The 26,582-nt window shown below is 60.6% G+C and overlaps 1 protein-coding gene across 26 annotated transcripts in view; it reads left to right on the forward strand.

The window, feature by feature from the left end:
• Positions 1 to 26,582, forward strand: part of RBFOX3 (RNA binding fox-1 homolog 3) — a 510,574-nt gene that overhangs the window by 480,324 nt on the left and 3,668 nt on the right. For 10 of the 26 annotated variants that reach the window (XM_070559786.1, XM_070559784.1, XM_070559781.1 and 7 more), the window contains 10 exons: positions 7,587 to 7,841; positions 14,354 to 14,491; positions 15,700 to 15,753; positions 16,577 to 16,669; positions 18,209 to 18,269; positions 21,636 to 21,689; positions 21,950 to 22,082; positions 22,670 to 22,709; positions 23,694 to 23,761; positions 24,998 to 25,076. In XM_070559786.1, the coding sequence (XP_070415887.1) occupies positions 7,620 to 7,841; positions 14,354 to 14,491; positions 15,700 to 15,753; positions 16,577 to 16,669; positions 18,209 to 18,269; positions 21,636 to 21,689; positions 21,950 to 22,082; positions 22,670 to 22,709; positions 23,694 to 23,761; positions 24,998 to 25,076 (942 nt within the window). In that variant the 5' untranslated portion in view covers positions 7,587 to 7,619. Of the gene's footprint in view, positions 1 to 7,586; positions 7,842 to 14,353; positions 14,492 to 15,699; positions 15,754 to 16,576; positions 16,670 to 18,208; positions 18,270 to 21,635; positions 21,690 to 21,949; positions 22,083 to 22,528; positions 22,710 to 23,693; positions 23,762 to 24,997; positions 25,077 to 26,582 lie in introns of all 26 variants that reach the window. The other 16 variants (XM_070559772.1, XM_070559771.1, XM_070559776.1 and 13 more) reach the window with 5 other exon arrangements.

Below are 26,582 nucleotides of genomic sequence, written 5' to 3' on the forward strand. Positions count from 1 at the left end.
AGCAGGAACACTTGGAGGATCTTATTTCTAGATCTAGAAGATGGAGCATCCTCCCACCAGCCCCTGCCTCCAGGCAGACAAGTCACTGTCCCCTACCACAGACCAAGAGGTAAGGCTGAGCCCAGGGTCACCCAGAAATGGAGGATCCTATATGAAGGGCACACCCAGCCAGAGTGCAGGGGCCAAGACAAGGTGGTCGGCCACCAGGGGCCCCTGCCGAGAGCCCCTCTCCATCTGTTCCTCGAGCAGGACAAGCCCTTCCATCCCAAGTCACCGTGTTATCAGGATCCAACAGAAAACAGGTGGCTCACCTGCTCTAGGATAACCCCAGGAGAGTTATTTACAAGGAGACTATATACAGCAGTGTCTGGAGGGCGGGTGGAGGGGACCACCAGGGACAGCCCAGGTCCCCAGAGCTGTTACCACAGGCCAGCGTCTCGGAGCAGGGGACAGGGGGCAGGGGTCTGGGGGACTGTCTGCTCAGATCACAGGCACCAGACACAGTCACTCACAGAGTGACTCAAAGCCAGCCACACACGCCTTCCCCGTGATACCTTCCCTCGTCCCCATGTCCGAGTCGGTTCCACCCCTCTGTGTCCATGGCCCTCCATTCTCCTTTGCCAGATGAATGAACTTCAGTCTTTCTGGAACTTACTGCCTTCCAGCTCCCATTGTTGTCGTCTGGGAGTGGCCAGCTCCCGGCGCGGGTCAGAAATAAGGGCACAGAATGCGCCTTATTCATGTTTAAATGCGGGCTTGGAGGAGGGGCTCCATAAATGTTGCTTGAATTGCACTTAACCTTAAGACATTGAATTCACACTTTGCAGACTGATGTTCAGTATCTCTTACCTGTCCCAACGTCAGCCCCCCAGGGCAGCCCTGGCGGTCACCCATGGTGTGATAGAGGGGGCCAGGTGGTGGTCCAACAACCAGCTCTCCTAGACAGACCTGCTCTGATGTGTAGCCTTTGCCAATTCCTGGGTGTAACACTCCCACCATGCCCGGTTTCAAGCTGCCAATGTGCATCCCTGAACTTGGAGTCAGAAAGAGATGCTCCCAGTTGGCACTCAGGAGCCAGAAGGAGCCAGCTCCAGCACGCCACAGGCAGGCCACCACCCTCCCCTCACAGACTCGCCTTGTGCTGTCCGACCCTCTCTTTCGAAGTTGGCGCACGTGCAGTAGAGTGCAGGGGATGCGATGGGTCTGTGCACTTACCTGCTCTGTGACCCCCAGCAGGCACATTGGTCTCTCTGTGCCTCCTTTTCCCCTCTGTAAAAATGGCGATCAAGATGCCTACCACACAGAATTGTGACTAAACATGAGATAATGGGCGCAGAGCAATGGACACAGAGCAGGCCGTCCACACCGCAGAGTTTCCTGTTGAGTCCTATTCAGTGAAGTATCGACTGAAGGTGTCGGCCAGCCTCCACTGACACCTGCTGCCTGGCAGGTGATACCGGAATTATGCCTCTTGGGCTTGTTGTGGGGCCTCGGGGCCATGGTCCTTGGGGCGCGCTTAGAGCTCGTCAGTGACCACTCTCACTAGGACTCTCGTCTTCTCTCCTTGCACATTCGCTCACCCTCTAGGCGCGTATTTCTCACTGTCCTACTATGTGTCATGCGCTGCTCTGGATGCTGGAGATTCAGCAACGAGAAAGACAAAGTCATCTGGAGATGATGTTCTGGGAGCAGGGGGCAGACAGTGAATGATGGACATGAGGAGACTCCCAGATGGAGAAGGGCAAAGTGGGGTGGGAGGACCCCAATTTTAAAGATCCTCCCTGAGAAGGTGACGCTGACGGAAGTGAGAGTGCCTTGGGGGTACCCGAGGAAGAATGTTCTTCAGAGGGAACAGCCAGTGCAGATGGCTTGAGACCACAGCTGGACGTTCAAGGAATGGCGGAGACGCTTGTGGGCAGAAGAGAACAAGCGAGGGGAGTGAAGGAGGAGATGAGTGCCCAGGAGTAGGGGGTCCAGGTCACGCAGGGCCGAGGAGGCCATGTCAGTACTGTGAGTTTTGCTCTGAGAGGACTGACTGTGGGGCACAGCGCAGAGCAGGAAGACCAGGTGGATGCCACGGAGGCTGGACCTGGGGGAGCAGTGAGTGGGAGAGGCAGTGGATTCTGGGTACATCTTCTAGTTGAAGGTGGAGCCAACAGAGTTTCCTGCTTGATTGTTTGTGGTGGACAGAAGGAGAGGCGCCAAGGGGGACCCCAGGTTTAGAGCTGAGCACTGGATGTGGCGGGTGGTGTGTCCTGAGATGGGGAAGACCTCAAGAGAGGCAGGTTTGATGGAGACAATGGGAAGGAAGCAGGAGTCCCGTTAGGGGTATGTTGAGCTTGGGTGTGTCAAAGGCGTCCAAGTACAGACCGCTGGGGGCAGTTGGAATTCTGGGGAGAAGTCCAGGATGGAGGTGTAACTTGGGGGCGGTCACCACATGACGGTATTTTAAATTTTGAGACTAAGAACCTTCAGGTAGTGAGTGTAGCCAGAGAAGAGAAGGGTCCAAGGACTGAGCGTGGGGGCGCTTCAACATCTAGAGGTAGAGGGAATGTGAAGGAAACGGTAACGCACAGACGTAGAAGAAGCTTCCAATAAAGTAGGAGAACCAACAGAGAGTGGTGTGACAGAATCAAGAGGGGAAAGTGTTTCTGGAGAGAGGAGCGGTCCGCATGTTCAGTGCTGCTGAGGGATCGGGTCAGATGAGGACTGGAAACCAACTATTGGGTTTTCAACATGGCAGAGATGGAAACCTTGACAAAGGGAGTTCCAGGGAATGATGCCAGGGAACAGGAGTTTGGAGTGGGATTAGGGAGAATGGGAATAAAGGAATTAGGGGCCACAGGTCTGGGCAGCTCGTTCACAACACTTTGCTCCATAGGGAATGGTGTATGGGTGTGTAGGCTGAAGGAACTGTGGAGTCAAGGAGATTTTTCCTTTCCTACCACGGGAGAGACTGCAGAGAACCGCCAGAGCCGTGAGCACATGTGTGGGGGAAGGGCTGTATGCCCACATGCACAGATTGGTCATAGATGGGAGCATGGACCTTCATCCCCAGGGACAGGAGAAAAGGCCGAGTATAGGATATGGGGCAGGTGGGCGAACAGGTGAGCATGGACGTTCTCTTCTATTTTCTACAGAAAACAACAAGCAAGGTTATCACCAAAAGTGAGGATGATGGAGAATGTTGGGAGGGTTGAAGAGGAAAAATGAAATGGTCATCCAGAGCATGAGAGCTGAGTGGCAGTGCCAGGCTTGCTTCAGTCTGTGGTCAATGATCTTACATGAATCACTCTGATTTTGTGGTTTTCTCTAGCGGTGTAGACCATTGAGTGGAGTAGGCAGAGCTGGATTTTACCTGTTTTGTCAGGCGAATGTGATGACAGGAGAGAGGGACAAGTTTGTAGAGGGAGGGAGTATAAAGACTTGACCGTGGTCTTTTAGCTTTAACTCATCTGTCCATCTACTCGTCCATTCACCTGTCCACCCATCCATCTTTCCACCCATCCATCTTTCCATCCATCCATTCACCTACCCACCTATCGATCTTTCCATCCATCTATCTACCCATCCATCTGCTATCCATCCATCCATTCATCCACCCATCTGTCCATTGGTCTGTCATCCATCTCTTCAACCACCATCCTTCCACTCATCCATCCTTTCATCCATTCATTCATCCATCCATCCTCCCACCCATCTATCTTTCCATCCATCTTTCCATCTTCCCACCCATCCATCCATCTTTTCGTCTGTCCATCCTCCCATCCATCCACCTAACCATCCATCCATTCATCTGCCCATTTGTCCATTGGTCTGTCCATCCATCTCTTCATCTGCCATCCTTCCATTCATCCATCCTTTCATCCCTCCATCCACCCACCCACCCATCTCATGCACACTGAGACTTCTGAGTACAGCAGAATGCTATGCTGAGAGCAAGAATATGGGGATGGAGGGGAAGTGAGTGGCTTCCACTTCCTGGGAATTCAGAGTCCTCTGGGAAACCAGACGTTCACAAGCTTCTCTAAAACAAGGCCGTCTGAGATGAGCCCCCAGCCTGGCGGGGGGACTCTGCTCAACTCACACTGCAAAACCCAGCCCCTCATTGCGTCTGGTCCCAGTAGACTGGGGAAGAAGGAAGAAAAGGAATGTGACAGACACTGGTTGTGCAGCCCTCAGTGTGCCGGGCACTTACACGCCCCCTCAGGGTGGACCTGGTACCCTCTGCTTCTCCATCCAAGCCTGGCTGGGGGCTCTCAGCCCAGGCTGCACATCAGAAGCTCATGGGAAAGTTTAGTTGTGAATTGACTCAGTTGCCCTGGGGTGGGGCCCAGGCATGGGACGTGCAGCCATGGTGAGAGCCACTCTCGGGACCACAGCCACCTCCACCAAGGGCTTGGAGGAGGCACAGGGCCAGGGGTGTGGAGAATCACTCAGGACCCCCCGAGCCATGCTAGCTAGCTTTTATTCGATGCTTCCTCTGTCCGGGGCACCCGATGACCACTTGCAGATGGGGAAACCTATTCGAAGAGGATAAACAGTCACCCAGGGCCACCTGGTGGCTAAGAGGGAGCCCCTCCCTGTGCAGTCCAAGGTCTAGACTCCATCACCTCCCTGCCAGGACCCTCCCATGAAGGGCCACAGTCCTGCACGAGGAGCAGAGGGTAGGTTTGGGAGCCAGGCCACCTCTGTGCTGTCCTGGTTCCTCCCATACTAGCCTGACAAGTCACTTAGTCCCTGTACCTCAGTTTTATTAGCTGTGAAACGGGGCAAGTGCTAGTGTCCACCTTGTGGGTAGGAGGGGGATTAAATGAGGTTTTGTCTGCAAAGCGGAGAGCACTGTGTGCTCAGATGTGCTGACCTTATCATGATGTCACAAATGTTCCTGGGTGCCCCGTCTCACAGCTGCCTCCTGCCCACACCGGACCCCTCAGACCCTGGCACTCAGTGCCCCAAACACACTGCCGGGTGCCCCTACCTTTGTGTGTAGGTTCCCCTGACCATCTGGGTCTGGGCTCCAGCTGGGGAACTGCAGTGGGAGTGATTGGCAGCTGTCACTCAGCAGGAATGGGACCCAGGGAAGAGGGCACTGGGGAGAGTTGGGGGTGGAGTGAGAAGGATGCAGATGGGAGAGGAGCCCCCCTTTCTTGAGGCCTTGGAGGAGGCAGGGACCGGGGGGAGGGTGCTGGGAAGATGCAAGTTACTGAAGGTTCTAATCAAATATTAATCAGTTAATTGATCTCCTGAGGCCGGGCTGCTGACAGCGCTGCCCTGTCCCTCTCCCACCCTCGCCTTTCCACACTTCCACACTCTTCCTCCCCGACCCCCAGCTCCCTCCACTCCCCTCGGCCCTTGCCCTGGCCCCCTCCCTGCCTCCCTGTCCTGGCCAGCCCCCTGCAGCTCCCACTCCCCCGGCCTCTCCTCTCCCGCCCTGAACCTACCCTTCTCCCTCTCAGCTGGGAGCTGGGGCATGTTGCCCACGTATTTGCTAACAGTGGGTAGTGGGGCTTTGTGGCTGCTTCAGGGCAGTGAGGCGCAAATGAGAGGCATGCATTTGTGTGTGTGCGTGCACGCACGTGCACACGTTTCCCTCCTGTCATCAGGAGTGTGAACATTGCCCCGGTTTCATAGTCTCTGCAGAGAGAAGTTGGGACCAGGTGGCTTCGCCAACCAGGAGGAGGAGGACAGGAGTTCTGTTCATTAGGCCACTGTTCAGCGGTGTCAGGGGTCACCCCAGGAGTCGGGGTGGCACTGAGACAGCAGAGGCTGGGACAGGGGGGCTTAGGGGCAGGGTGCGGCTGGGCCCCCGACAGAGAGTTGGGGGCCTCAGGCCTCCCACTAAAAGGGAGGTGGGCAGGCAGACGGTCCGCGCTGGACAGGGCCCTGGCCTGAAAGCAGAATACCCAGCCGGGGTCTTTGGCCCATTCACTGTCGCCCTCTTGTGGCCAGGCCCTTCAGGGCACCTCCCACTCTAGCAATTGATTCCACATCAGGGCAGTGGTGTGAATTTCCTCTCCTGCTGGATGCAGACGCCGCAAGGACAGGGCCCCCGGTCCCGCTCCACGCCATAACCCTGGGCCTGGCACCCCCCAGATGTCCAATAAACAGTTGTTGGGCGGATAAGCAATAACCGTATGAAGGATATGGCACAGAACAAGACCCGGCATGCTCTCTGGAAGGAGCGCCCGTCTCGAGGGGGAGATGGACAAGGAGACAGACATCCGAACAGGCCGAGGTTGGCGTGATGGGGGAGTGTGTAGGGTTCCTCCCTCCCGAGGGTGTCAGGAAAGCAGTCACGAGCAGACCAGCCACATCTGTGCAAGGGTCCGTCCACGCCAGTCGGCCACTCAGGTGAGAGATGGCACCTGTCCTTCCAGTGGAGCACTCTCTCCCCTGGGGACACTCTCAGAAGGCCACAGAGAGTGCTGCACCAACTCAGAGGGCTGCCCCAAGCACCCCCAGCATGTGTCGACAGTGGGGCACAGGGAGTGGGAAAAGCCAGAACCGCCCTGCCCCACCTCTCCTCTGGCTCCATGAGGGTCCCCAGGCCCTTCTCTGGGGCTGAGGGACTTTCCACCAGGGCTGCCTTCTGTGCTCTCCCGCGGTGGTTCTCGCCAGCACCCAGACTGTGGGAGGAGGTCTGGGGTGGGGCCAAGAACCGCATCGATGATGATCTCCCACGTGATGTGGATGTTGCAGGTCCGGGCCCCCCATTTGGAGAACCACTGCCCGGAGCTTGGCTGGGCCTGCCAAGGGTCAGGGCTTCTCCAAACCCCCAGGGCGGCTGGGGTCAGCTTCGTAGCATCCAGGGAGCACTTTCCCCCTGAGGACAGCAGGCCTTCTAGAGGGCGGGAAGGGATCTACGGGAGATCTTCTCAGGGATCCTCAAGACAGGCCGGAACTTTCCATGCGCGGTAGACGGCATCTCACCACAGCGGCCTCTGTGGGGCCGTGGTGTCCCCGGCCCCGTGTTCTGCGTGGTCCGCTCTGATCCCCTCCCCACAGGCTGTGAATGCATCGCCTACACCCGCTCCAACGACGAGAAAACCGAGCCTCACAACCTTCACGAGGTGGGAGGGAGGCGGGTACGGCTGTAAAGGGCGATAAGAGGGATTCTGGTGCTGCCGGAATGTTCTGTATCTTGACTGATTCGTGTCAGTCTCTGGTGGTGATGGTTTCACAAGATGTCACTGTTGGAGGACGCTGGGTCGATGGCACACTGGATTAACACTGCATATGAGTCTACGGTTATCTCAAAATAAAACACAATTTTTTTAAGTTAGATGGATTGAACAAAAACTCTTTAATGTACTCAGGTCTGACAAGTGTGTGTAAGTGGCCTCAAACCCTGGGTGCTCCAGAACCCTGCCAGCATGGCGGGTACCTCCTGCATCTCTGAGCCGGGGCCCCATGCTGGGGGACCCCCATCTGGGGGCCTGACAAATGCTGCTGAGAGAACAGCATCCGGAGGATGGGTATCCGGAAACTCACACTCAGCTGGGACAGCACCAGCCCTGGGCTCTGGGCAGGGGCCAGTGTCCGGGCCGGGCAAGGGTCTAACCTCCCTCTCTCTCCCTCCACAGGGCAGTCAGGACGCCACGGCTCCGCCCGAAGCGATGGCCCAGCCCTACCCCCCCACCCAGTACCCCCCTCCGCCACAGAATGGCATCCCCACCGAGTACGCCCCGCCCCCACCACACCCCACGCAGGACTACTCGGGCCAGACCCCGGTCCCCCCGGAGCACGGCATGACCCTGTACACACCAGCACAGACCCACCCCGAGCAGCCGGGCACGGAGGCCAGCACACAGCCCATTGCTGGGGCCCAGACAGTGCCGGTAAGGGGCCCCGTGACCCTGGAGCTTCGCGGGGGAGTGCCTGCCCAGAGGGCTGGCTCAGAGGCACAGTGAGGCAAAGAGGGGGTGGCCTCTGCCTAAGGAGAGGCAGGTCCCATAGTGGGGGTCCCCACCCCCAGGAAAGGAGCTCCCAGCCTTGGAGCTCTTCATCATCTGACACCAGGGATCTTTCTGGTGGCACCTGCTCAGCCGGGCACAGCGGGGTGGGGCTGTGACCTTACCTGCAGCCAAGCCCACCCCCTCCAGCTTCCCTGAGCCATAACTTCAGGCAAACTCACCTCCTCTGGGAGATGGAGCATGTCCTCGGTTGCCAGTGACCTGTTCATGGGAAGCGAGAGAAATGGCAGAGGCCAGGGCCTGGGCTTATCCAGTGTCGTGGGGGCAAGCTGGGAAGGCTGGAGCACGAGAAGAGGCCCAGGCCCCTCCGAGCTGTCTCGGGTTCCAGGCGTTCCTATCATCTCTAATCGCTTGTAATCTACCTGCTTGGCTGCCCTCCAATCAGATAGCTTCAATTATGTGGTTGTAATGCAGCTCGAGGAGAAAGCGCTGAGCCCTGCACTTCTCAGACATTCCTGATAGCAAAGGAGCATGGCAAGGAGTGGCCCGCCTGCCGTGGGTGTCCCATGGCACTAGCCCCATCCCGGAGACCTGGCTGCTGCCCAGGCCCCGGGACCCCAGCCTGCTCCATCCCTTTCCTTAGCTCTCTCCCCTGCCTTCTCCATGTGCCCCACCACTGCTGCTCTGGATTCATCCAGCCATCCCTGCGGGCTCCATCCAGCACTGGCTGAGGGGCTGGGCAGGACACCAGCACACCCTGCACTGCCCAGGAACGGCCCCGTCCGGCGGCCTCCTGATGGGTGCTCCCCCATTGTGCTCCCTCAGCCTGCCTCCCCCCTCTACTCCATCCAGCCTGGCTCCCAAGATGCTGCATGGATCCAAATATTACCCGCCCTGCCCTTGTGGGCAGCAGCATCCAAGCTCTCTGGGGAGAGCCCACCCAGGCTGCCCCCTGGGCTGGACCAGACCCTCTTCTGGGGCCCAGCCAGTGCCCTACCCCTGCTCACTGTGCTGCCCAGCCTGGGTGTGCTCTGAAGCCGCCAGACTTTTCCATTCCCCGGGGTCCCTGGTCCCCTCCCAAGACACCCCCAGGGTTCCTACAGATGGAAGAGGCGAGGCCCCCAGTTTCTAGAACTGGGAGCCAAACCCTGTTGCTGATTCCTCAAACCCATGGCCTGCGTGGGCTTGGAAGAGAGAGAGGTGGTACAGGAGCCAGAGCAAGCTCACTGCAAGCTGGTCACAGCTGGCAGACCCGTCTCTTTCTGAGGGACCATGGCAGACAGGGTGCATCTGTCCCAACCACTCATGCCGCCCTCATGAGCCACGGGGATTCGCTCTGGAAGCCATCACAGAGACAAGTGATCAGACCCACAGATGCCGTGGCGGGCGCCCATAGCTAATACCTGCACGGCACCAGTGAGCCCGGAGGCCTCCTTGACCCCCAACACAGCCCACCCGGGACAGGGTTCCCATCCTCCTTCCTTCGGCTGACACTTGCTGGGAGCCTCCTGTGTACTGGGCACTGAACCATCAGTTCCCAGCAATCAAGGACATGAGAGTCGGAGGCAGCCGGTAGCCTCCGTGCCAGTGAGAGTCCACAGGTCCTGGAGAGGACCCCGGAGTCCCAAAGAGGAAGAGTGCGACTCAGAGAGGTGAGATGCTCGCTGCTCGGGCTGAGCGCCTCCCCAGGAAAGCGCCTGGGCTGTAGAGCCCACAGCCTGGTGAACGGGACAGTGGACCTTTCTTCCTTCGGCCCAGGTCTCTTCGGGGTCTGCAGTCTTCCGTCCAGGGGCACAGAGGAGGGCAGTTGTTCTCCATGCCCCGGGGCCGAATGAGCACTGCAGGTGGAAGTTACCGGATTAGCAGAAGACCGTGAAGACACCCGAGCTGCCCAGCGAAGACCTCGGGGCGCCGCTGGAAGGCGGGACGCTCTGACCCTGAAGTATTAATTCACGCAGAGGCTTCCCACCTGGGGAGGAGCTGGAGCGAGTGCCCAATGCCCCGTCCCACCCTAAGACCCCAGGAGCCACCTTCTTCCCAGATAAGCTGCCTGGCGCTTCCAGCTAAAGGCTCAACACCACCCAGCTGTCCCCTGTCCCCTCCTTATGTGAGGGCTCCTTCAGCTCACCTGAGCCCCTCTGGGCTTCCCCAGGCAGCCTAGGTTGGGGAGACATGGGGCAGCCGGTGGTCCGGGCTCCCGGCTGTGTCCAGCCCTGCCCTCTCTCCTGTGTGGATCCATATGTCATCAGGGTGTTGTCTGTGTTCTTTTGACAAAAGGCAGCACAGGGCGCAGAGCGTGGCTGGGACTGCTGATTGATCAGGGCCCCCCTCGATACTCCGCAGGGCCCCCAGGGGTACAGTTGGGGACCACCTCCCAGAGCACTCATTCATTCAAGGTCATGCGGGTCCCCGCAGGTGTCCTCCCCACCCATCTGCTCTTTGCGCGACAGAGCTCACAGGCCCTGCCCTGCGGCCCTCTCTCCCCGCCACTAGCAGGCGCTCCGGCTGCTGAAACCCCACCAGGAGCCGCAGGCTTTGGTCCCCTTCACTCTTGGCTCTCCGGGCTTAAGGAAAAGGAAAGAGGTGGACCGTGTTGGAGTGTGGGGTGGAAAGGTGGATGAGGAGACGCATCCACCCCCCAAACGACCCCAGGGTGAGACCCAGCTGTGCGCAGCCAGACACACCGCCAGTCAGTGCCAATCCGACGAGTCCAGTGATCGGCATTGAGCTCCAAGAATACTGTATCATTCAAACAGAGTCCAAAGTGGACACACAGCTCTAGCCGAGGAGGGGGCTGCCCAGTACCCCCAGATTCTGAAGAAGACGTCCTGAATGGATGACTCAGGGCCATACGCAGAAAATGCCTCCTCCAAGGCAGACTCGCCACCCACCAGGGGCAAGCTGTGTCGGCCAAGCAGCTGATGATCGTTGCAGGGTGTCCAGGAGCTCTCTGCTGGAGCTGGGAAGAGGGGTGATGGGATTGCAGAGCAAGGGGCTGTCCAAGAGCCACTTCATCTAGTGCCACATCAGCAAGCCTTGGCTCCATCCTAGCCACAGGGCTACCGGGTCCTTACCTGCTGCCCAAGGCCACACTGGACCCACTGGCCTCTCCCTGTGCTGGGCTTCGTGTGACCCAGGCAAAGGGGTCTGCAGTCTGCTCCGAGGGTGGGAGGGTGCGAGATGCACTAGGCGGCCTCTGTACCCTGCCCCTAGCCCACCAGGGGTCGGCTCCCGGCCTGGAAATGGGGAAGGCATCCCATGTCAGTGGAGGTGACACAGATGGGGAAAAATGCAGAAGCAAAGCCACTGAGACCAGCCGGGGCGGGGTTGGGGGAGGGGAGGGCTGCTGTTGTTTTGTTTTTTCCTGCATTTGGGAATTGAAAGCAAAGATTGCTTTAAAAAAGAAAAGAAAGAAAGAAAGAAAAGGAAGCCCCCCGGAAAGGCGGTGTGGGCGGACGGCCTGGTCTGCCGTGGTAAATGGTGGGAAGGCCTCCATCCTCCCGGGCCGCCAGTGTGCTCTTACACTCCTGGCTTCTCAGCACATCTTACAGCTTTACAGTCATTGAGCCCATTTATCTGCCTCTGTCCGCAGCTGCGCTCGGGGCCAGGGGAATGGGGTGAGGCGCCTCTGATTGGTGTCCTGGCCGCACTCGAGGCTCATTCCACATGACCCCATCACTGGTCCCCTTAAGGGCTTTTGGGGTGGTGTCCACAGTGGGGACACTGGATCTTGGAGACGCATAGTGGGCTCAGCCTCCCACGGTCCCCCCGTAGGGGTCTTGGAGCCCTCTGGGTGTGAACTGGGCTGTTCCCACGGTGCTGGCTGACTGCTGCCCTCTGCTGGTCTGAAGCCAGCATTGCATGCCCCTCTCCTGGCTGGATTCCCGAATACAGGTGCCTCTATTCATCTCCTGTACCCAGGAGCAGCTGAGGGTACAGGTAGAGGGGATGCACTTGTGGGGGGTGAGGCAGGGGGCACTGGGCCCCCTCTGACCACTGCACAGAAGGAGCCATGCCTTGTTGTAGCCAGAGGGTGGGGCTCGGCACTCTGCAAGAATCCGCTGACGCGGTTCTGCTTTGACTCAGTGGCCCAGACGAGCTCTCCGGAGGGCTGGCACAGGCTTGCCTCCTGCGGGGAAGCGTGGGACTGAGGGCGGAGGACAGGAGAAGTGGGGAGGGGCTGGGCTGTTAGGCATCTCCAGGTCCCTGGCTTAATGGGAGGAGCATGCCCCTGAGGGAGGGCCTGGTGCAGGCCAGACCCGGACTCTGGAGACCGGCTGCCCCACTCCCACCCTGCCAGCTGCTCCTACCACGCAGGCCTCCCTGTCGAAGGCCTGGCTCCTGTAGAGGCTCCTGGGGGAGGCACTTGTTTTTGAATCCCAAGACACGGGTGTTGGATTACCTACAGCCCACACTTGGGCACACGTCACTCTCACGGCCCAACGGGAGGGCTCAGAGAACATGCACCCTCAGAACTGGGCTCGCCACGCGGAGGATGGCCAGCCTGCTGAGACGAAGGTCACACGTATCCCCAGGCGAACGAGAGGACGGTGGCTTCAAACCCACGCGTGGGATCTTGTGCCAGGTGCTCCCTTCTCGACGCAGGAACACAGAGTTCTGTCCTCGGCCTCCCTCACCACCCCGGGAGCTGGTGACATCCCCTCCTGTCACCTATGGCACCTGCTTCTCTGAAGCCTGGTCAGAGGCCTCCTGGCTGAGCGCAGGAGGGTGGGGAGTAGCCCTGTCCTTCCAGAAAGGATGACCAGGATGGCCATCGAGGGCAGCCACTCAGGAGTCCAGGGACAGGCGTGGCCTTGGGCAAGGCTCAGCCCCTCGGTTGAGGCCTCTGGCACTGTGGCCTGGCCTGCTGGCCCGTCTTCACTCTGGGAGGCTTGTCATTCTGATCAGTGCTCCTTCGGTTGCTGGTGACAGACACCCACCAGAAAGTGGCTCAAGTGAACCGACAGCTCCTGGAGCCCCAAGGGGAGAGCTCTCCAGCGTCTCTCCCCTCAGCTGTCCTCCCGGCCTGTCTCTGCACTCCAGCCTCCCTCCCACTGCCCACCAGCTGCCTCTGCTCCTCGGGCCACATTGGAGGCATGGCTCCCCACTCGTACCAATTCCAGCGTGGGCCTCAGGGGCCCTTCCTGCCTCTGCACTCTCCAGGCATTTCAGAAAGGCTCCTGTGGCTTTACTGGACCCAGGGTCCCCTCATGCCTTCAGCTGGGGTCCCGTCCCAGAAGCAGACCCCAAGACAAGGATTCAAGTCCAAGCAGTGTGTTAGGGAAGTGATCCCAAGAAAGCTCCAGGAGGGGGTGGGGACTTGAGACAGGCAAGAGAAGGAAGCAGCAAAAGGTGCGTTCTCAGCTGGTTATCCCCACCGGGGGACGGGGCAGAGTGGAGCCCCCAGAGGAGACCCCGGGAGGGAGCTGGGCATCTGTCCACCCCCCATATCTGTTACCGGCTGAGGGCCGCTCCCGGACACTGACACTCCGACTTTCCTCGCCCGTGGGCTGAGCCCGGAGAATAAGTCCCAGGGCTATGGTCCATGGTTCTGCTGTTTGCCGTGAACACCGGCTTCCAGGTCATGGTGAGCGAACCAGGCACCGTGGTCAGTCAGCCACTCACTCACCCAGCCAGTGCCGATGGGGCGCCTGCTGCATGCCTTTGGCACCAGGGACAGAACCAGGCCGAAGGCCAGCCTGGGAGTGAGTTGGTGCCCGTCCCTGGAGAAGTCTCCCCAGGGAGCCTCCACGCTGCCCACCATACCGCACTGTCCCGGGGCTCAGCATGGCCTTGTCCTCACGCGGAGCTGGGGGGCCTTGCCTTGTGTCAGCTCTGTCTCCTGAGACCCAAGTCTTTCAGAGCCCCTCTGTTGACCAATGTTTGGGTCCAAAATGAGGACCAGCTATAAAGGACTGGACTTGGCCACCCGGGCCTTAAGAGCGTACAGCCCCTGACGGTGTGAGCAGCAGCAGTGGGCTAGAAGAAGGGGCAGCCCCCGGGGCAACCACCATGTGCCCAGGGCAGGTTCTGAAACCTCCCCACTTTCTCATCAGGGTTGAAAGATGGAATGGTCCCCGTGCCCCCGGAGCTCAGGTTCTGTCGGGGGAAAGGGCAGACCTGTATCCTTGAGACCATAATACTCAATGGAGCTGAGGGACCGTTGAGGTCAGAGCTCTGTGGACAGGGCCGAGCTGCGGGAGCGGAGGACCCTGGGCCAGGAGGCTTGCCCCGCGTGGTGTCAAGGGCACGGCCGGGGCGGGGCCCGGGGGGCCCTCGGAGGTTTAGGCGCTCCTGCTGGATCTCCTGCGAGTGTCTGCCCAGACTCCCTCTCAGATCTCTGCCCTGGGTGGGGGATTCCAGGGGGGTGGGGAGGATCTGATCTTTAGACGCTCCCTCCGTATGGGATGGGAGCTGAGGGGGTCCTCTCCCCACAGCAGACAGACGAGGCGGCACAGACGGACAGCCAGCCGCTCCACCCCTCCGACCCCACAGAGAAGCAGCAGCCCAAGCGGCTACACGTCTCCAACATCCCCTTCCGGTTCAGGGACCCCGACCTGCGGCAAATGTTCGGGGTGAGTGTGTGCAGCCCTCCGACCCGGCTCCCACCCCACACCAGCAACAGCCCAGGAGCCAGGGTGGCTCCCCCTAGGTTTCCTGCCTCCCGATGTCTCCTGGGTCCAGCCCACTCTGACCTGAGCCTGGGGGTGGGAGGGAGGGGGAAGGACAGAAGCTCAGGGAAGAGGGCCCTGCTGTGGCCACCGACCCCTGGCCAGAGATCTGCCTGTTATCTGGTGCCACCTGTCCTCAGGGCTTTGTTGGGTCCCCTCAGGGCTGAGGTTATGACTCTGTAGTCCCAACCTTCTGACAAGGGCTCCAGAGACCCCTGTGCCCCTCAGAGGGCACCTGGTGGGCAGCCCAGCCTCCTGGCCTCACACCCAGCAGCACACTTGGTCCCTACATGATGCCCATCAGCTCACCAGCCCTCCACCAGGGCAGGCACTGTCCTCCCCGCTGTGGCCTTGGGCAGAGCTGGGATCGCATCGCTGTCTGGCTCCAGTCATCTCTCTGCCCGTTCTGACGCCCACCTCTCCATGTTGTGGGGTGAACGGGAAACCCATCAACTGTGCACACCGGAGGCCTCAGGACAGGCCCCTCGGGACCTCACGGGCATTTCCAGGGACCTGGATCACAGGTTCATGGTCTCCTGTGCCAGTGAGAGAGACAGGGCTGCCCCTTGGGGGTTCTGGCCAGGGATGGGGCAGGAATGGGGCAGCAGAGCATCTGGGCCCAGCTGGCCGGTATGTCCTGCCCCACAGAGGGGCCTGGAGTCACTGCTGCTCCGCATCCCCCCAGCCCTGCCCAACAGGACAGACAGCAGGCAGTACAGGGTCCCTCCTGCTCCTTGCCTGTCCATAGTCCTTTACCCTTTAGTGTGAATTAGGGCTGGCTATCAGTAACTTGTGGCAGAGTCCCAGGAGGGAGGGGAGAGGGACACTGGTGATGCTGCACCCCTCTGGTCCCCAGCCTCCTCCTGGCTTGTAGATGGGGCCAGCATGCTGGCAGGAAAAGATCTCTCCACGAGAAGGTGGGGAGGGGTGTCCCTGTCCCCGCCAAGCTGCACTCAGAGCCCCTCCTCCTGCTCCCCACAGGAGGCAGAAGGGGACCCCTGGGCTTAAGACCAGACACGGGCAGCGGGTGAGGGTCTCCTGGGGCGCAGGCCTGCGGGCGGCAGTCTTAACCCACCCTCCCCTGTCTCCCACCCCCATCTCTATCTCTGCAGCAATTCGGAAAAATTTTAGACGTGGAGATCATTTTTAACGAGCGGGGCTCCAAGGTGGGTGCCGCCCAGAGGCCGCCACCATTACAGCGCCGGCTGTAGGTCCCGCCAGGCTAACGTGTGAAATGTGCGTTTCCTTCCTGGAGAGCTTCGAGCCCGAGGACCCCTGAGCGACACGGGTGCTTGTATTCCCCGCTCCTCCGCCTGCCCCCACCCACCCCTGTCTGTGTTGTTGCTGCTGCTGCGAGGCTGCCTTCTCTCTGAGCTGCCAGGACCTCTCTGTCTGCACCCGGAGCCCCGCCCCTTGGCCCGGGTCCCCACCCCGAGCTGCTCCTGGGGGAGCCACTGGCCTGCCTCGGAGTTGGCCTGGAGGCCTGGGGAAGGGGCCGCAGGGCGGGAAGGTGGGAGGGTGTCCAGCAGAGACAAGCCTGCTCCCCACTCCAGGAGGGGAAGACATCCCCCTCCCGGGCTCCTGGGGTGAAGGTGGGTGGGGCTGCCCCTGGAGGTCCTGGAGCCCAGCCTCGGCACGCCGGGTGGAATGAGAGCGACAGTCCTGGCCCCTGGCCGGTTTGGCGTCTCTTTTGTAGCTTTGGCCTGTCCCCTCGCAGGTGCCAGGTGGTCAGCTCAGGCCAGGCTCAAGCAAGGCCAGCGACTGCCCCCGCCTGGGGCCCATACCCCTCCTGGGCATCCTGCCAGTGGCACCAGGACAGACTGAGTCTCTCCTTTAACTCAGCTGACTCAACCCCTCTCTCTCCCTCTCTCTCTCTCTCTCCCCCCACCCCCACTGCCCTGTCCCCCGCCCCCGACCCCCATGCCTCCTTTTTTGTCCTTTTTCTCATCCTATGTCTTTCTCTCCGTGTCTGTCCTTCTCCGCTCACAGGGTTTTGGGTTTGTAACTTTTGAAACTAGCTCAGATGCTGACCGAGCCCGGGAGAAGCTGAATGGGACGATCGTAGAGGGACGGAAAATTGAGGTGCTCAGATAAGTGTGCTGCGGCAGGGACACCCCTGAGAACTGCTGCCTGTCACCCTGGGTCCCCCATGGCAGGAAGACGGGGCGGGGGCAGGGCTGCGCTGAAGCCAGAGCCAAGCCTGTCGTCACCTGCCACCCCTGGGGGTCTAGGCTTCAGGCTCATTCAAGGGGCCCTCCCGCCCCCTCCTTCTCCTTCCTGGAAGAGGCCTCCAACTGTGGGGGTCAGCCAGACACTGGCAGGAGCCCCAGAAATGTGTGTTTGAGGCTTGGCAGCTCCAAGGACCCGGGCCAGCTCAGTCAGTCCCCCAGTTGGAAAGAGCCATCAATCCCCATGGCCCCTCTCACCAGGGAGCAGCAGTGGCCCCTGCCCTCCCCTTCCCCACACCACCAGCGCCCTGTAGTTTGCCTCCCGCCCTCATCTCCCAGAGGGTCAGCAGCAATGAGTGACCAGGGCCTAGAAAGGGACCCAGCCCAGAGGAGCAGCAGGGACAGGAGGCAGGGGGTCCCCCCTGCCCCGGACACTACCCTCCCTCTCTGCCCCTCCTCTGATGGGCTGTGCATCCTCACCACAGTGCCGTGGGTCTGGATGTCCGTGAGCTGGGCTCTCCGACAGGCAGGACAGCGAGGGGTGGCCAGAGAGGGCACAGCTCAGAGCCCACAGGAGGAGCAGTGGAAAAGCCTGGGGGAGGGTTTCTGGAAGCGGAGGGAATACTGGAGGCCCTGATGCCGGCCAAGCTCCCATGCAGCGCCTGGTGGGCACCTGAGGTTGCGGCCCAAGGCCCTGGGGGCTCACACGGGACGTGGGGGAGGCAGTGTGGCCCAGACCCCTTCCTCGGGTTCCACCGCTGGCCCTGTCCTCTGCTCCATTCCACAGAGGCTTCTGCCTTCCTCCACCCGCTGGCCCCTGGGCAGCGTGACAGGGGCTTAGATATCTGAGAGTAGGCCTCATCCCCTTTGCGCCCGCCTGCCCCCTCCCTCATTGGCCGGGCTCCCCACAGGCATATGCACCCCAACAGAAAGCTCTCTGCTGGTCTTGGGGAATGGAGTGGCTGGCCATCTTGGTGCCAACTAGGGGCCACCAGGGCACAGTTCGTCATGGGGGCCAGCCTGTTAGCGGGCTGAGAGCACTCCATGAAGAGTCCACCAACCAGCTTCGCCAATGGCCTTGGGTTGGTAGAGAGGCCCGGGCTTGGTGTGTGGGAACCGCCACATGAAGGGCAGGAGCTGGTGGGCTGGATGCCATCCCTGAGCCAAGGCCAGGCACCAGCCAGTGCTGGGAGCAGTGTTGCCAAGCCTCCCTGGAGGGGGTGGCACAGCCGAGAGGAGGCCAGGCAGGAGGGCAGGCCAGGGTGGGGGGCCCGGCTGGTGGCAGAGGCTGTCCGGTGCCCCCACCTGGGTGCCCCACGGCCTCCCTCCCGATCCCCCAGCCCCCAGCCCCCTCCGCGGCGGCCGTGGAGGAGCATGCAGAGCAGGACTGGGGCGGCCAGTGGCCCATAGGAGGCTAATGCTCCCCTCCCCTCCCCTCCCTCTCTCCGGGCAGGTCAATAACGCCACGGCCCGAGTCATGACCAATAAGAAGACTGCCAACCCCTACACCAACGGTAAGGGGCCCAGGACCCCCGGGAGGAATGGAGGCCCTGGAGGCACCCAGGCCACAGATGCTGACCTCCCTGGATGCAAAGTGCCCCTGGTGCCCCAGCTCTGCCCCTCAAAAGTGGGTGGGTCAGCCGAGGCAGGAGGAGAGCTGGGGCCGCCCACCCACCCAGAGACTCCTGGGCTTTCCCAAGTGTGCCTGGTACCCGGAGACCACGTGGACAGGCTTTGGGCACAGAGGGACGGTGGCCACTTCCTGGATTATTACCTATTTTCTAAGTGCTGAAGGAGAGCCTGGACTGGATGTGTTCAGTATTTAGTGAGCGTGATGACAATTAGAGAGACAGTCCCCGCCCTAGGCCTTGGAAACAACGAAAGGTTGAGGCCTCCAGGGGGAGCCCTGCTGGTCCATAACGTGCGAGCGCACCTGACCCTAAGCAGAAGTGGCCGGTGTTTGAAGATAAGACGGCAGATGCTGAGAGCTGGCTGCCGGGAGGAGTGGAGGGACCGCTCGAGGCTGCCCTGTGTCTTGACTCCACCAGGCGAGGGGGCTGTTTTGAGTGTAGCTGGCAACGTGCATTTCATCGGAACCAGCTCCTTCCCCTTGCCAGGGAGCAGCAGCCCTGCCCAGGTCAGGACGAGTCCCCCTGCAGGGCGTGGGCTTTGCTTCTGCCCCTCAGTAGGGACAGAGTGGGCCGAGCCACCCCCAATCTCTCTTGACCCTGTATGATCAGCTGCACATGGAGTCTGGTGACCAGCCAGCACGGGAAGCCTAGGACAGGACAGTGGGTGGACCTGCCACATGACCCAGCAGCAGGGCCTCCCCATCTGTGCGCCTGGGGCAGGGCAGGGGCGCCACTGGGGCGTAATTTACAGGAGATTATTGTGGCTCCCATCCTGCTTTCTTGAGGACTGTGAAAGCTCACATCCTTTCTGAAAATCTGAGAGTACTCGGCTTTGCCAGTGTCCCGAGGGCACACTGGGTGTGACCCTTCTGTGATCTGGTGCTTGGCACAGGAAGAGAAAGAGGTAGACACTTTTATAGGGTCAAGGTGCTCATCGGGGGCTACGAAACCACTGGAGCCAGCTGCCCGCTCTTCACCCAAGAGCCACGCGCCCCTGCTTTCTGGGCAGAACTGAGAACGTTGAGGAGCATGGAATTTGGCATGGAATCCGTCCCTGAACCACTGCGGTCTTGGCGCGGAATGGGTGTGGCCCCGAAGCTGGTTGAGTGACAGAGAATGGAGAGGGAGAAGCCTCTGCTCCCCTCTGTGGCAACAAGAGTTCACTTAAACGACTGTGTTGGCCTGGGCAAGAATAACAAGGGCTGCAGGGGGCCAGCCTGGGGTCATCTGCCGGTTAGCAGCGAAGGCCGGCCCACGGGCTCTGCTGGCCTGGGAGTATGGCCCGGCTTCGCTTAAATGGTCCAGAGCACTCAGAAATTCATTGGTGGGTCGGGGGGCAGACTTCCACCGTAGAAAACAAACTCACCTGGTGTGACCAGGTGTTACTATTTACAGAAGAAACAGGTGCCACCCAGGTGGGTCTCAGGCTGCCTCTGTCATCTGGGGTCCCAGACAGTGAAATGGGGCTGGCAGTGACAGGTGGAGGTACTCAGAAGGGAAGCTAGAATTGACAGGTGGAGGTGCCCAGGAAGCCAGAGTAACAGATAGAGGCACCCAGGATTCCAGGATTGGCAGGTGGGGGGCCAGGGCCATCGGAAGCAGACGTTCAGCCTCCGAGAATGGACCCAGAAGAGCTGCCAGGATGGAACCCGGGGGAGGTGGGCTTGGGCCATTGACTCCAGGACTCTGCTCCATCGTGGATTTTTCCTAAGAAGACTCAGTTCTTGGGACTGGAGGCCCTCCCAGGAGATGGACATTTCTTCCCTCCTAACGTGGAATCTATAGAAGATTCCAGAGTCCCAGCAGTAATGATCTGACACAAGCGTCTGCGCCAGTTATGTGAAGGTGAATCAGGGGTGAAAGGCGGCCCACAGTCTTGTGGAGAGTGTGGCGAATGGGTCCCGGGAGGAGCAAGGCCCTGGACACTGTCCTGGATGCCTCCCGGCCACCCACCCAGCAGTGGGGCTGTTAGAAGCTGGGTTGGGGGCTCCCATGTGTAGTCTGCCACGATGGCTTGGCCTGGCCCTTTGCCACACTCTCCAGACATGTCTCCCCAGCTGGCCAGGGGGCTCAAGTCCCTTCTGTCTCTCCTCACATGTCACGCACGCTGCAAAGATAAGACCTGGGCAGACTGAGCGGAGGCTAGGGGCCGGGCATGGTACAATGAGCCAACCCTGCCCATGCTCTCTGGATGCCTGGGGCCAGGGCCTGCCCAGAGCCGGCTGGTTTCCACCCCAGAGGCCTTAGGCTGAAGTGGGTCTTCACTCATGCACCTGGTCCCCGGTGGGAGAGGAAGGCTGGCCCAGGAGCAGTGGGCCCTCAGCCGGCCGGCCTGCAGAGAGGGAGAGGCCGGAGCCAGTTACAGCTTGGGGCCAGGGAGTGGCCAGGCATATGGGTCTGGCATCCCACTGCTGGGTTTGGCCTGGTTCTGCGCTCATCAGCTCTGTGACGAGAGGCTGCGGGGCCTCCCTGAGCTTCCACCTGTTCATCTATAAAATGGGAGGATGAAACATCCACCTCATTGGGTGGGTTTAGAGCGGTGTGGCACATGGTGAAGTGCTCAGGAATAATAATTATTATTATCCCGAATCCAAAGCCCTTCCCAATGACTGCTTTGGGGAAAGACGGGACCCCAGGGTAGCAAGAGCAGGACATGGCCCTGGGAAAAGGGACTCCCAGGAGCTCCACCACAGGAGAGAAACTTTGAGGCAGGAAGTGGGAGGAGGTTTTGGGCAGAGGCCAAGCACTTTTCCAGCAATCTCTGACTCTCCCAGAAGGCAGCCAGGTGCCCACGTGAGATGGCATTCCCGACAGAACCCCTCAGCCCGGCTGTGGGCCTGCCGCCGTTTATATAACGTGCTCCACTTTCCCTTCCTGATTCTCTTCTGCAGAGCTTGCAGACCCTGAGCTGCTGGGGCTGGTGCCCTGCGCAGCAGAGGCCCAGGGGCAGGCTGGGGCCACAATTTGAAGAGTCAAGAAGAGAGTGACCAGGTCCCTGGTATTCAGGGAGCAAAGGAGCCCAGCCAGGAGGCTGCAGCATCCCATGAGGGGCCGGGGGTCTGTGTTCCAGCCTCCCCCACCCACCCTGACTGCAGAGGGAGGGGGTCTGGTCCGGCGGCTCTCTGCAGAGGCCACACCTTCGGATGTCCCCAGGGGGCTCAGCCTGGCGTCCTGAGAGTTCCCAGGCATAGTGTGAGATGGGGAGAGGATGGAGAAGACGGCGACTGGGTTTCTTTGCTTCTGTTCTAGGCTGGAAGCTAAACCCCGTGGTAGGCGCAGTCTACGGGCCTGAGTTCTATGCAGGTAAAGCCAGAGCAGTGGAGCGGGGCCGGGTGCGCCGGGCTGGGTATTGGGCGGTCATTGTCCAGGTCGTTCTGGCTGGAAAGCCAGGGCCTGCTGGTGGAAGGCTTGACTGGGGCCGTGGTTGGCTGGGGGCGTGGTAGGTGGGTGTGGTCCGGCGGGCGTGGCCTGGTGTGGCTGCGCTCAGGCCCGGCGCCCCTGCCTGCCCTTGCCTTCTCGGTGGTCCCTCTCACCCCGTCTCCTCTCTGCCCCCTTTCCTGCAGTGACCGGGTTCCCCTACCCCACCACAGGCACAGCCGTTGCCTACAGGGGCGCGCACCTACGGGGCCGGGGCCGGGCCGTGTATAATACGTTTCGGGCTGCGCCGCCCCCGCCCCCGATCCCAACTTACGGCGCGTGAGTATCTGGGGGCCACGGGAAGGGAAGCATGAAGAAAGGCTGGGACGGGGGGAGGCGTGGGGAGGGAGTCCCACGGCAGCCAGAGGGTCCAGGCAGCCTTTCCAAAACTCCGGGGGGCTGTGGGAACTCCCAGAACTCCACACTGCTGTCCTCTCCATATCAGCACCCCCACCCCCACCTCGCTACGGGGAATCAAGGGTCATTGGCGTTTAGAGGGACCGATAATGGGATCGTGGTTGGCCCTTGAGCCCAGTGAGGGCCTTCTCTGAGCCCTCGCTGGTCCATTTGCCCAGGGCCTAGTGCCTTCCGCCCTGATCTGGGGGGGGACAGCTGCCTGGGGTGGAGTGGGGGGAGGGTGAGCAAGATGGGCCTGTGGGCCCCTGGGTTTGTGGGAGAAAGGAGCTGACCAGCAAGGGTGTTACTCTATTGTTATACCAAAACAGGGCACTGGAGCAAACGCTTGTTAAAATGCCAGTCCCATGGGCAGGGCTGGCACCCTGCCCCCTCCCTCCTCAGCAGACACCGGAGCCGGCCTACCCCACCTCTCCAGCGTTCCCACCACTTTCTTGTCCGTTTGCTTCCAGGGTCGTGTATCAGGACGGCTTTTATGGTGCTGAGATTTATGTAAGTGCAGCCCTGGGGGGGGAAGGGTGGCATCCTGGCATCCTGTCAGTTTCAGTGAGCGGTCAGTGTCTTCTCCCTCTCTGCCCCTTCCCCCCACCGCATGCCCATCCTTGGAACCCCGGAGGGTGAGGGCGCTGCGTCTGCCCAGAGCACTGCGTCCCTAGGGACCTTGGCCCAGCTAAGTCTGGGTTATCCGGGCTCACAGTGGGAGTAGTAATGGGTCTCCCAGCAGCCCCATGAGCCAAAGGCACGTCTTCTGCATTTCTCACGGTGTCTAGGATGGGGGCAGTGGGCAACTCTCCCATATCCCTGACCGCACTGGGATGACTGAGTGAGCCCCCATAGGCACCCCATATCCAGTACAGAGCCCCCAAAAGAGACCAAGAGGTGGGGGCTCCAGGGTGGACCCCTGGGCTGGGTCCTGTTGCTTCTCTCTTCCTTCATGGTGCGGCTCTTACTGCTTCCTCCAGCTTGGAGCCCTTGCTGACGACCCCCACCCCACATACATACCTGGCCCAATGCAGACCTCACTTCCATCCTGGGCAGTCGCTTGTAATTCAACGATCCATTTGTGCCAGGGCCAAAACGTGTTCTGAGTTAATGCCCTTTGTCCTTGACCCTTCCCATTGTCCAGGATCACACTCAGAGTCACCCAGGAGTTCCCCATGCCTGTCAGCATCAGTGCCTGGGGCACACTGGCCTGGAGGCAGGTCTCCAAGCAACTGCTGTGTGCCAGCGCCTCACACACAGCCAGACGTATAATTGGTGCCCCCCCCTTGTGTGCTGAATGCACAAATGGATGAGCAAACCCACCCCTACCTCACCTCGAACCGTGCCACTTGACAGTCTGCAGTCTCCATTAGACCAGAAGCTAGGTGCCCCCAGGCCTGCACCTGCTACCCCTCACCTGGCCAAGGTGAGGGGTGAAAGGCCGTGTCCTCCCCACTAAGCCGTGCACTCTCTCTTCCTCCCCTGACCCTGCAGGGAGGCTATGCGGCCTACAGATATGCTCAGCCAGCAGCGGCGGCAGCAGCGGCAGCCTACAGCGACAGGTAGAGCCTGGGGACCAGGAGCTGGGCGGCGCAGGGGCGTGGAGAAGACAGCCAAGATCCCTGTAGGGCCGGGCTCAGACAGACAGGAAGCCTCATCCACCACTCAGGGCCTGGGGCTGCCTCAGCCCGGTGGTGCAGGGTCTGGACAGAGGAGAGTAGGCCAGAGTGGGCTTGTAGACCCCTGAGCCAGCAGCCCCCGCCCTCTGTAATCACTTCCTGCTTGTACAGTGGGAGAGGCCACCGAAGCCTCCAGTTCTGGGGTAGCAGGAAGTCCTCCGATTCCCAGCCCTGGAGGCCTGGCCCTCCTGCCCAATCTCTGGAGGCCCCAAATGAGAAGGTCATTAGGAGCCTTCGCTTCTGCCCCTGGGCAGGCCTGTGATCCTCCTCAGTGCTCCTAGGTCAGAAACTCTTTGGCTCCAAGAAGGAAAGGCAGAGCATGCCCCTCTGCCGCCTCCTGGAGCTGTGGCAGGACCAGGGGGGCTGTGTGCGCCATTTGAGAGCAGCAGCCTCTGCCCAGCTGCCTTTCCCAGTGGGCCCTCAGCCCGTCAGCTGCAGAGTTCCTGCTTGGGAACGTGTGCGAGGCCCTGTAACAGTCACGTGGTGGGCTCTGGCCCGGGGACCGCCTGGCCCTCCCGGTGGAGGCCTCACCCTCGGACCCACACCTGCCTCGCATCCTCTGGCTTCGTCTCAGGTGTGTGTGGGTTTTGTCAGGTGCACAGCAGGCCCCAGGACCCAGCCCTGTGCTCCAGGGAGCTGGCATTTCACACGCAAAATAAACTGAGCGAGGGGAAGGTCATCAAGGGGCCGCAGGTGCCTCCTTCGTGGCAACGTCCCTGACTCCCCACCCCGGATCTTTCCTCCCTCTCTGAGCCCCTTTCCTCAGCACTTTGTCCCCGTTCTTTCTGGCGATTGAGGTTTCTTCTCCCTCCAAACCAGCTCTGCAAGGACTCCCTTTTCTCTTCCCCGTGGCATCGCATAGAACAGGTTGCCCCTCGTCAGGGTCAGCGACCGAGGATATATGGAGAGGGTGGCCAGCTGTGTTCTGGACACTTCCTTCCAAACAGGCAGGAAGGACGGCCAGGAGGGCATGCAGGGGAGGGAGGGGCCCTGAGGGTGGGACCCCGCTGGAGGATGTTCACAAAATGTCTGGGAAGAGGTGGGAGACCTGTCGCTACCCCTCCACCTGCCCTCATCACCCCCACATCTCCCCCTCCTTCCCTGTGCTCATCTCCCCAGTTACGGCAGAGTCTACGCGGCTGCTGACCCCTATCACCACACCATCGGCCCTGCGGCGACCTACAGCATTGGGACCATGGTAAGGAGGCTGGGGCCCGGCTGGCCCTTGGCGCTGGCAGTGACGAGGAGGGCCAGGCGCTGCAACCAGGGTGGGGCGGGTAGGCCCTTAGGAGGGTGACCCAGGCCTCTGACAAGTGCATCAGTCCTGGCGCCTGGAAGGACCAAGGCCTGAGTTTGAGCAGGGGGAGGACCTGCCCCACTGTGCCCTCGCACAGTCAGAGGGAGGCGGGTCTGCCCCAACACTCAGCTACCCGGTCACGGAAGCATCCTGGGGTGGCCCAATTTTCTGAGCTCCATAGTTGTGGGACATAACTAAGTCCTGTCCCGGCCCTCTGTTCCCCTGCCAGGAAAACCAAACCAAACCTCCCCAGCAGAGGCTCAGAGGCAGGCAGGGCCTCGCTTCCCTCGTGTGGGTGTGTCTGTGCCACCGTCCCTCTGTGTCCTGTCCCCACCTAGCCCCCACCATTCCTCAGGTCCAGGAGGGGAACAGGGCTGCCTGCTGTTTCTCACCCCAGCCCCGCCATGGCCCCTCCGTGGCCCCCAGGCAGGATCTGCAGGCCCTCTGCTGGGGAAACGGGGTCTGCTCTCCCCCAGTCTCTGCCAGCAGGCCTCGGGGAGGGTGAGGGGGCATGCTCTTGATGGGCTGGCTGCGGCCCAGGGGTGCGGGCCAGTGTGTCTGTGTGTGTGTGTGTGTATGGCCAGCTGTCGACACATACAGCCCAGCTCACTCTGCACCCCAAAATCGCTTCCAGTGGACACCTATCTCCTGTGCCCACCCCGCCCAACCCCGGGGTGGGGGGCGTTAATGTCAGTTTTTAGCTAGCTTGGCATCCAGCATCAAAGATGAAAACATTTTTGGGGGGTTAAGGCAGGAGGAGCTTCAGAGCCAATGTGGATTTCATTTTTTGATCTCCCTTGGTTTTGATTACTCCCTCCCGATTTTTGTTTTGTCTTTTTTGATTTTTAACAAGCCTCAGACATTCCACGCAGCCTGCGGTGACAGCTGGCAGCCACAGGGCACAGGCCTCTTGGGGGCCCGCACCCCTGCCTGGATCCAGGCCCCGAAACAGCAGCTTGCAGGCCCTTGGCTCCGGGATCAGCTCGGCCCTCCGTGCAGCTGCTAGCTAAAAGCTTTCATTAATTCGCAGAGGGTTCCTCTTATGTTTTCATTTTTAAGATTTTCTATTTTTTCCCCAACTTTTCTTCTCTGGTACTAGTCGTTTTCTCTTTTCTGGCAAAACTGGTGGGTGGAGCAGGAGGTTCCTCTGGAGGCCTCTCTGACCCAGGGGAGCCCAGGGTCACAGGAAAGCCAGGACACGAAGGACCTGTCCTCCCGGCAGGACGCAGGCCAGGCCAGGCTGGGCCCTGGAGGAGCAGGGCCCTGGGACCCCAGAAAGCCCGTCAGAGCTGAGCGAGCAGGCGCAGCCCCTCCTGTCGAGCCAAGGCCCACTGGGGGAAGGAACCCCGACAGGAGGCCCCTCTGCCCTCCCGGTGTCTGGAGGGGCTGAGTCCTGCCCTGCGGCAG

This window comes from Equus przewalskii, chromosome 10 (genome assembly GCF_037783145.1).
Source record: "Equus przewalskii isolate Varuska chromosome 10, EquPr2, whole genome shotgun sequence".
Lineage (NCBI taxonomy): Eukaryota > Metazoa > Chordata > Mammalia > Perissodactyla > Equidae > Equus > Equus przewalskii.